Source organism: Mustelus asterias, unplaced genomic scaffold (assembly GCF_964213995.1).
Source record: "Mustelus asterias unplaced genomic scaffold, sMusAst1.hap1.1 HAP1_SCAFFOLD_387, whole genome shotgun sequence".
Classification (NCBI taxonomy): domain Eukaryota; kingdom Metazoa; phylum Chordata; class Chondrichthyes; order Carcharhiniformes; family Triakidae; genus Mustelus; species Mustelus asterias.
Window position 1 is genome coordinate 251,919 of NW_027590343.1, and position 11,040 is coordinate 262,958.

Sequence of the window (11,040 nt, forward strand, 5' to 3'; positions counted from 1 at the left end):
CCAGATCCACAGATCTCTAAAGGTTGCCACTCAAGTGGATAGAGCTGTGAAGAAGGCCTATAGTGTGTTAGCTTTTATTAACAGGGGGTTGGAGTTTAAGAGCCGTGGGGTTATGCTGCAACTGTACAGGACCTTGGTGAGACCACATTTGGAATATTGTGTGCAGTTCTGGTCACCTCACTATAAGAAGGATGTGGAAGCGCTGGAAAGAGTGCAGAGGAGATTGACCAGGATGCTGCCTGGTTTGGAGGGTAGGTCTTATGAGGAAAGGTTGAGGGAGCTAGGGCTGTTCTCTCTGGAGCGGAGGAGGCTGAGGGGAGACTTAATAGAGGTTAATAAAATGATGAAGTGGATAGATAGAGTGAACGTTCAAAGACTATTTCCTCGGGTGGATGGAGCTATTACAAGGGGGCCTAACTGTAGGGTTCGTGGTGGGAGATATAGGAAGGATATCAGAGGTAGGTTCTTTACGCAGAGAGTGGTTGGGGTGTGGAATGGACTGCCTGCAGTGATAGTGGAGTCAGACACTTTAGGAACATTTAAGCGGTTATTGGATAGGCACATGGAGCACACCAGGATGATAGGGAGTGGGATAGCTTGATCTTGGTTTCAGATAAAGCTCGGCACAACATCGTGGGCCGAAGGGCCTGTTCTGTGCTGTACTGTTCTATGTTCTACCTCAATCAGGTCGCCCCTCAGTCTTCTCTGCTCCAGAGAGAACAACCCAAGCTTATCCAACCTCTCTTCATAACTGAAATGTTCCATCCCAGGCAGCATCCTGGTGAATCTCCTGTGCACCCCCTCCAGTGCAGTCACATTTTTTGATTTGATTTGATTTATTATTGGCACATGTATTAACATACAGTGAAAAGTATTGTTTCTTGCGCGCTATACAGACAAAGCATACCGTTCATAGAGAAGGAAAGGAGAGGGTGCAGAATGTAGTGTTACAGTCACAGCTAGGGGTGTAGAGAAAGATCAACTTAATGCGAGGTAGGTCCATTCAAAAGTCTGACGGCAGCAGGGAAGAAGCTGTTCTTGAGTCGGTCGGTACGTGACCTCAGAGTTTTGTATCTTTTTCCCGATGGAAGAAGGTGGAAGAGAGAATGTCCGGGGTGTGTGGGGTCCTTAATTATGCTGCCTGCTCAGCCGAGGCAGCGGGAAGTAAGCCCCATGGTAAGCTTTTGCAGAAAAAACGGACACATGGGATTGAGGATGATTTAGCGGTTTGGATCAGGAATTGGCTAGCTGTAAGAAAACAGAGGGTGGTGGTTGATGGGAAATATTCATCCTGGAGTTCAGTTACTAGTGGTGTACCGCAAGGATCTGTTTTGGGGCCACTGCTGTTTGTCGTTTTTATTAATGACTTGGATGAGGGCGTGGAAGGATGGATTAGTAAATTTGCGGATGACACTAAAGTCGGTGGAGTTGTAGACAGTGCGGAGGGAAGTGGCAGGTTACAGAGGGACATAGATAAGCTGCAGAGCTGGGCTGAGAGGTGGCAAATGGAGTTTAATGCGGAAAAGTGTGAGGTGATTCACTTTGGAAGGAGGAACTGGAATACAGAGTACTGGGCTAATGGTAAGATACTTGGTCGTGTGGATGAACAGAGGGATCTGGGTGTCCATGTGCATAGATCCCTGAAAGTTGGCATCCAGGTTGATAGGGTTGTTAAGAAGGGGTACGGTGTATTAGCTTTTATTGATAGAGGGATTGAGTTTCGGAGCCAGGAGGTCATGCTGCAACTGTACAAAACTCTGGTGCGGCCGCATTTGGAGTATTGCGTACAGTTCTGGTCGCCGTATTATAGGAAAGATGTGGAAGTGTTGGAAAGGGTGCAGAGGAGATTTACCAGGATGTTGCCTGGTATGGTGGGAAAATCGTATGAGGAAAGGCTGAGGGGCTTGAGGTTGTTTTCGTTAGAGAGAAGAAGGTTAAGAGGTGACTTAATAGAGGCATACAAGATGATCAGAGGATTCGATAGGGTGGATAGTGAGAGCCTTTTTCCTCAGATGGTGTTGGCTAGCACGAGGGGACATAGCTTTAAATTGAGGGGTGAGAGATATAGGACAGATGTTAGAGGTAGGTTCTTTACTCAGAGAGTAGTAAGGGCGTGGAATGCCCTGCCTGCAGCAGTGGTGGACTCGTCAACGTTGAGAGCGTTCAAGTGGTTATTGGATAAATATGGATGTTATTGGAATAGTGTAGATTAGAGGGGCTTTAGATTGGTTCCACTGGTCGGCGCAACATCGAGGGCCGAAGGGCCTGTACTGCGCTGTAATGTTCTATGTTCTAAGTGTAGACAGAGTCAATGGATGGGAGGCTGGTTTGCGTGATGGATTGGGCTACATTCACGACCTTTTGTAGTTTCTTGCGGTCTTGGGCAGAGCAGGAGCCCAGACCAAGCTGTGATACAACCAGAAAGAATGCTTTCTATGGTGCATCTGTAAAAGTTGGTGAGAGTCGTAGCTGACATGCCAAATTTCCTTAGCCTTCTGAGAAAGTAGAGGCGTTGGTGGGGCTTTCTTAACTATAGTGTCGGCATGGGGGGGACCAGGACAGGTTGTTGGTGATCTGGACACCTAAAAACTTGAAGCTCTCGGCCCTTTTCACTTTGTCCCCTTGATGGAGACAGGAGCATGTTCTCCTTCCTAGAGTGGGGTGACCAGAACTGCACTCAGTACTTACCTGGAGTCTCAGGATGACTAAATCAGTGACAATATCACTCGGCCAACGCCTCCCCTAAAGAATAGATCTTGCTTGGTGGGTGCGCTTAACTGCGAATGGATTATTTACGATTCACGGGACTTATTAGTGTCTTGTGTGATGTCATGGAGGCCGAGCTCTAATTTACAGGTCCCACAAGGAGAAAAGGCAATGCTGACAGAAATATTAAATAAAACAAAGCTTGCTGGAGTAAGTCAGGAGACAAAGGTTTTCACGATGGAATTCAATTTAGCCAATCATTCATTTTGGACCAGGGGGCTCTACAGGTATTGAACGAAACCCAGTCCATCACGCAAACCAGCCTCCCATCCATTGACTCTGTCTACACTTCCCGCTGCCTCGGCAAAGCAGCCAGCATAATCAAGGGGTATTTCTCACATGGGAAAAGTTAACTTGTAAAAAGCTTTAGCAGAAATCTGAATTGAAGACTCAAATGTGAGTCATTTGTACAAGGTGACTTATTCTTACCTGGTGCGGCAGAAACATGGTCTGTCGAGAAACAAGATTGGACACTGGTTAGATACAGAGTAAAGCTCCCTCCACACTGTCATAAGAACATAAGAACATAAGAAATAGGAGCAGGAGTGGGCCATCTAGCCCCTCGAGCCTGCCCCGCCATTCAATAAGATCATGGCTGATCTGAAGTGGATCAGTTCCACTTACCCGCCTGATCCCCATATCCCCTAATTCCCTTACCTTATAACTTGGTAAATTTAGTCTCCATGGTCACCCCGTCATACCAAAGAACACGGTAGCACAGTGGTTGGCGGCACGGTAGCACAGTGGTTAGCACTGCTGCTTCACAGCTCCAGGGTCCCGGGTTCGATTCCCGGCTTGGGTCACTGTCTGTGTGGAGTTTGCACATTCTCCTCGTGTCTGCGTGGGTTTCCTCCGGGTGCTCCGGTTTCCTCCCACAGTCCAAAGATGTGCGGGTTAGGTTGATTGGCCAGGTTAAAAATTGCCCCTTAAAGTCCTGGGATGCGTAGGTTAGAGGGATTAGCGGGTAAATTAGCGGGTTAAAAAAAAAGGGATTAGCGGGTAGGGCCTGGGTGGGATTGTGGTCGGTGCAGACTCGATGGGCCAAATGGCCTCCTTCTGCACTGTAGGGTTTCTATGATTCTATGAACAATGAAAATTGCAACACAGGGACAGGCCCTTTGGCCCTCCAAGCCTGCACCAACCATGCTGCCCGACTGAGCTAAAACCCCCTACCCTTCCGGGGACCATATCCCTCTATTCCCATCCTATTCATGTATTTGTCAAGATACTCCTTAAAACTCACTACCGTATCTGCTTCCACTACCTCCCCCGGCAACGAGTTCCAGGCACCCACTACTCTGTGTAAAAAATCTGCCTCGTACATCTCCTTTAAACCTTGCCCCTCGCACCTTAAACCTGCGCCCCCTAGTAATTGACTCTTCCACCCTGGGAAAAAGCTTCTGACTATCCACTCTGTCCATGCCCCTCATAATCTTGTAGACTTCTATCAGGACTCCCCTCAACCTCCATCGTTCCAGTGAGAACAAACCAAGTTTCTCCAATCTCTCCACTATGGCTAAAGTTTATTTATTAGTCACAAGTAAGGCTGACATTAACACTGCAGTGAAGTCACTGTGAAAATCCCCTCATCGCCACACTCCGGCGCCTGTTCGGATCAATGTACCCTAACCAGCACGTCTTTCAGACTGTGGGAGGAAACTGGAGCACCCGGAGTAAACCCACGCAGACACGGGGAGAATGTGCAGACTTTGCACAGACAGTCCCAAGACGGGATTTGAACTCAGGTCACTGACGCTGTGAGGCAGCAGTGCTAACCACCGTGCCACTGTGCTATCAATTTAGCATGGCCAATCCACCTAACCCGCACATCTTTGGATACTAAGGGTCAACTTAGCATGGCCAATCCACCTAACCTACACATCTTTGGACACTAAGGGACAGTTTAACATGGCCAATCCACCTAACCTGCACATCTTTGGACACAAAGGGACAATTTAGCATGGCCAATCCACCTAACCTGCACATCTTTGGACACTAAGGGGCAATTTAGCATGGCCAATCCACCTAACCTGCACATCTTTGGACACTAAGGGGCAATTTAGCACGGCCAATCCACCTAACCTGCACATCTTTGGAAACTAAGGGACAATTTAGCATGGCCAATCCACCTAACCTACACATCTTTGGACACTAAGGGACAATTTAGCATGGCCAATCCACCCAACCTGCACATCTTTGGACACTAAAGGACAATTTAGCATGGCCAATCCACCTAACCTGCACATCTTTGGACACTAAGGGGCAATTTAGCATGGCCAATCCACCTAACGTGCACATCTTTGGACACTAAGGGACAATTTAGCATGGCCAATCCACCTAACCTGCACATCTTTACACACTAAGGGTCAACTTAGCATGGCCAATCCACCTAACCTGCACATCTTTGGACACTAAGGGGCAATTTAGCATGGCCAATCCACCTAACCTGCACATCTTTGGACACTAAGGGACAATTTAGCATGGCCAATCCCCCGAATACGCACATCTTTGAACACTAAGGGGCAATTTAGCATGGCCAATCCCCCTAATACGCACATCTTTGGACACTAAGGGACAATTTAGCATGGCCAATCCACCTAACCTGCCCATCTTTGGACACTAAGGGACAATTTAGCATGGCCAATCCCCCGAATACGCACATGTTTGGACACTAAGGGGCAATTTAGCATGGCCAATCCACCTAACCTGCACATCTTTGGACACTAAGGGACAATTTAGCATGGCCAATCCACCCAACCTGCACATCTTTGGACACAAGGGGGCAATTTAGCATGGCCAATCCACCTAACCTGCACATCTTTACACACTAAGGGTCAACTTAGCATGGCCAATCCACCTAACCTGCACATCTTTGGACACTAAGGGGCAATTTAGCATGGCCAATCCACCTAACCTGCACATCTTTGGACACTAAGGGACAATTTAGCATGGCCAATCCCCCGAATACGCACATCTTTGAACACTAAGGGGCAATTTAGCATGGCCAATCCCCCTAATACGCACATCTTTGGACACTAAGGGACAATTTAGCATGGCCAATCCACCTAACCTGCCCATCTTTGGACACTAAGGGACAATTTAGCATGGCCAATCCCCCGAATACGCACATGTTTGGACACTAAGGGGCAATTTAGCATGGCCAATCCACCTAACCTGCACATCTTTGGACACTAAGGGACAATTTAGCATGGCCAATCCACCCAACCTGCACATCTTTGGACACAAGGGGGCAATTTAGCATGGCCAATCCACCTAACCTGCACATCTTTAGACTGTGGGAGGAAACCGGAGCACCCAGAGGAAACCCACACAGACATAGGGAGAACATACAGACTCCACACAGACAGTGACCCAAGCCGGGATTCGAATCCAAGTCCCTGGCGCTGTGAGGCAGCAGTGCTAACCACTGTGCCACCGTGCTGCCCTCAATGCCCTTCATACCAGGGCAACTTCCTTGGTAACTCTTTTGTGTACCCTCCCCAAAGCCTCCACATCCTTCTGGTGGTGCGCACCCCAAAATTGGACACTATATTTCAAGTGAGGCCTAACTAAGGCTCCACCCTGCAAAGTGAGCTGGTGTGTGTCATTCATGTCAGCAATGTAGAGATGCAAAAGGAAGGAAGGAATTTGATTTGGGCCTGAAGGAAAGTTGCAAAATGAAGTTATCTTGTGATGTGACTGTGAATGATAAAAAAAATACAAAATTATAAAGAACAGTGGCATTACCAACATTGGTTTCTAATGGTAACCACTAGGGTCGAGACCTTCAAGTTTTGAGGTGTCCAGATCACCAACAACCTGTCCTGGTCCCCCCCATGCCGACACGATAGTTAAGAAAGCCCCACCAACGCCTCTACTTTCTCAGAAGACTAAGGAAATTTGGCATGTCAGCTACGACTCTCACCAACTTTTACAGATGCCCCATAGAAAGCATTCTTTCTGGTTGTATCACAGCTTGGTCTGGGGCTCCTGCTCTGCCCAAGACCGCAAGGAACTACAAAAGGGTCGTGAATGTAGCCCAATCCATCACCAGCCTCCCATCCATTGACTCTGTCTACACTTCCCGCTGCCTCGGGGGAAAAGCAGCCAGCGTAATTCAGGACCCCCACGCACCCCGGACATTCTCTCTTCCACCTTCTTCCATCGGGAAAAAGATGCAAAAGTCTGAGGTCACGTACCGACCGACTCAAGGACAGCTTCTTCCCTGCTGCTGTCAGACTTTTGAATGGACCTGCCTCGCATTAAGTTGATCTTTCTCTACACCCTAGCTGTGACTGTAACACTACATTCTGCACTCTCTCCTTTCCTTCTCTATGAACGGTATGCTTTGTCTGTATAGTGCGCAAGAAACAATACTTTTCACTGTATGTTAATACATGTGACAATTTTAAATCAAATCAAATCTTTCACCTTAATCCCCAGCACATCAACCTAACAATTAGCTCACCACCCTAATTGTAACTACTCTCTCAACATTTCTAAATGGGAGGTGGCACAGTGGTTAGCACTGCTGCCTCACAATGTCAGGGACCCGGATTCAATTCCCGGCTTGGGTCACTGTCTGTGCAGAGTTTGCGCATTCTCCCTGTGTCTGCGTGGGTTTCCTCCGGTTTCCTCCCACAGTCCTAAGATGTGCGGGTTAGGTGGATTGGCCATGCTAAATTGCCCCTTAGTGTCCAAAGATGTGTCGGTTAGTGGATTGGCCATGCTCAATTGCCCCTTAGCGTCCAAAGATGTGCGGGTTAGGTGGATTGGCCATGCTAAATTGCCCCTTAGCGTCCAAAGATGTGCGGGTTAGGTGGATTGGCCATGCTAAATTGCCCCTTAGTGTCCAAAGATGTACAGGTTAGGTGGATTGACCATGCTAAAGTGTCCCTTAGTGTCCAAAGATGTGCAGGTACGGTGGATTGCCCATGCTAAATTGCCCCTTAGTGTCCAAAGATGTGCAGGTTAGGTGGATTGGCCATGCTAAATTGGCCCTTAGTGTCCAAAGATGTGTGGGTTAGGTGGATTGGCCATGCTAAATTGCCCCTTAGTGTCCAAAGATGTGCGGGTTGGGTGGATTGGCCATGCTAAAGTGTCCCTTAGTGTCCAAAGATGTGCAGGTACGGTGGATTGCCCATGCTAAATTGCCCCTTAGTGTCCAAAAGATGTGCGAGTTAGGTGGATTGGCCATGCTAAATTACCCCTTAGTGTCCAAAGATGTGTGGGTTAGATGGATTGGCCATGCTAAATTGCCCTTTAGTGTCCAAAGATGTGCAGGTTAGGTGGATTGGCCATGCTAAATTGCCCCTTCGTGTCCAAAGATGTGCGGGTTGGGTGGATTGGCCATGCTAAAGTGTCCCTTAGTGTCCAAAGATGTGCAGGAACGGTGGATTGCCCATGCTAAATTGCCCCTTAGTGTCCAAAAGATGTGTGAGTTAGGTGGATTGGCCATGCTAAATTACCCCTTAGTGTCCAAAGATGTGTGGGTTAGATGGATTGGCCATGCTAAATTGCCCTTTAGTGTCCAAAGATGTGCAGGTTAGGTGGATTGGCCATGCTAAATTGCCCCTTAGTGTCCAAAGATGTGCAGGTTTGGGGGATTGGCCATGCTAAATTGCCCCTTAGTGTCCAAAGATGTGCAGGTTTGGGGGATTGGCCATGCTAAATTGCCCCTTAGTGTCCAAAGATGTGCAGGTTTGGGGGATTGGCCATGCTAAATTGCCCTTTAGTGTCCAAAGATGTGCAGGTTAGGTGGATTGGCCATGGTAAATTGCCCTTTCGTGTCAGCGGGACTAGCCAGGGTAATAGGGTTACGGGGATAGGGCCTGAGTGGGATTGTGGTCGGTGCAGACTCGATGGGCCGAATGGCCTCCTTCTGCACTGTAGGGATCCTATGATTCTATGAGATGATTCAGGGCGCGAATGATTAATCTCGGGTCCAATTACCCACCCGCCGAGATGTTCATCTTGAACCCAAAACGAGATAGAGAGAGGAGTAACTTCACCAATAATGAAGGATCTGGATCTGACACCTGGCCTCCGAGGATTATGATCCGGGTTTGACCCACTTACTCTTCCATACCCTACCTCAATGTCTGGCCTATTTAATCCCTGCTCGCTACCCCGAGGCAGGCGCAACCTTTGCCAGTTTTCCCCCACGCTTGAGGTTGAATTGCCCATCATTGCGAGCGGCTGTCGGTTTTCCGTTCGAGAGGGAGAGGAGCCGACACTGGCGCAGAGAACCGCAGTGGGTATCTGAACCCCTCCAGTCACTGGTGCCCGTTTGCAATCCTCCCCCTCAAACATCCCTGGGTTCAAAGCGAGTAAGAAGTTTAACAACACCAGGTTAAAGTCCAACAGGTTTATTTGGTAGCAAAAGCCACACAAGCTTTCGGAGCCTTAAGCTCCTTCTTCAGGTGAGTGGGAATTCTGTTCACAAACAGAGCATATAAAGACACAAACCCAATTTACATGAATAATGGTTGGAATGCCAACCAAGAAGGGGCAGTGCTCCGAAAGCTTGTGGTATTTGCTACCAAATAAACCTGTTGGACTTTAACCTGGTGTTGTTAAACTTCTTACTGTGTTTAACTGTGTGACGCAAAAGCCCAGTCTGCAGGTACAACAGGTGATCAAGAAGGCAAATGGGATGTTGGCCTATATTGCGAAGGGCATAGAATATAAAAGCAGGGATGTCTTGATGCACCTGTACAGGGCATTGGTGAGGCCGCAGCTGGAATACTGTGTGCAGTATTGGTCCCCTTATATGAGGAAGGATATATTGGCATTGGAGGGAGTGCAGAGAAGGTTCACCAGGTTGATACCGGAGATGAGGGGTTTGGATTATGAGGAGAGGCTGAGAAGATTGGGTTTGTACTCGTTGGAGTTTAGAAGGATGAGGGGGGATCTTATGGAGACTTATAAGATAATGCGGGGGCTGGATAGGGTGGAGGCGGAGAGATTCTTTCCACTTAGTAAGGAAGTTAAAACTAGAGGACACAGCCTCAAAATAAAGGGGGGTCGGTTTAAGACAGAGTTGAGGAGGAACTTCTTCTCCCAGAGGGTGGTGAATCTCTGGAATTCTCTGCCCACTGAGGTGGTGGAGGCTACCTCGCTGAATATGTTTAAAGCGCGGATGGATGGAATTAAGGGTTATGGGGATCGGTAAGGGAATTAAGGGTTATGGGGATCAGGCGGGTAAGTGGAACTGATCCACGTCAGATCAGCCATGATCTTATTGAATGGCGGGGCAGGCTCGAGGGGCTAGATGGCCTACTCCTGCTCCTATTTCTTATGTTCTTATTTCTTATGTTTATCCCAGTCCAACACTGGCATCTCCACTTCAAAGCGAGTGCCAATGTGTCCACTGGCCCCTCTGGGTGCCAGATTGGCCCTTTTAATTACCTGCTAGGAACCAGCACAGCAGTAAAAGGACGCCCTGAATCTTCACCATGGTGCACCTTCCTCGCTCCGAATCAGAATCGATTCCAACGGCCCAAGCCGGGGCATTTATACGGTGCAGAGCTTCACATCTGGCAAGCTCCTGGTCAGCTGGTGACACCTCACAACCTGGGAGCGTGCAGATAATATCAGAGATCCTATCAGGGTTTGACATGGCTCACTGAGGTTTGGCTGGAGGAGGCAGAACGAGATTACAATCGCACAACCCTCGCATTTAAATGTTGTGAGATCACGGAGTTTAACCCAGGAATGTTTCACTGGAAAATACAGTCCTTAAACGATTCAGAAAACCAACCAGAAACACTTTTAAAAGACAAAATTGTACCCGCCTCTAATACTACCTCTGGCAGCTCGTTCCAGACACTCACCACCCTCTGTGTGAAATAATTGCCCCTCTGGACCCTTTTGTATCTCTCCCCTTAAACCTAGTTTTTAGGTGTCCAGATCACCAACAACCTGTCCTGGTCCCCTCCACGCCGACACTATAGTTAAGAAAGCCCCACCAATGCCTCTACTTTCTCAGAAGACTAAGGAAATTTGGCATGTCCGCTACGACTCTCACCAACTTTTACAGATGCACCATAGAATGCATTCTAAACCTAGTTTTAGACTCCCCTACCTTTGGGAAAAGATATTGACTATCTAGCTGATCTGTGCCCCTCATTATTTTATAGACCTCTATAAGATCACCCCACAGCCTCCGACGCTCCAGAGAAAGAAGTCCCAGTCTACCCAGCCTCTCCTTATTCCTCAAACCATCAAGTCCCGGTTGCATCCTGGTAAATCTTTTCTGCACTCTTTCTAGTT

General features: G+C 48.2%; 1 protein-coding gene across 1 annotated transcript in view; it reads right to left on the bottom strand.

The window, feature by feature from the left end:
- LOC144486542 (uncharacterized) overlaps positions 1 to 10,225 on the bottom strand; it is a 175,423-nt gene extending 165,198 nt beyond the window's left edge. The window contains exon 1 of the mRNA XM_078204592.1: positions 10,177 to 10,225. Coding sequence (XP_078060718.1) covers positions 10,177 to 10,225 — 49 coding nt within the window. The remainder of the gene's footprint in view (positions 1 to 10,176) is intronic.
- Between the last annotated feature and the right edge of the window lie 815 nt (positions 10,226 to 11,040).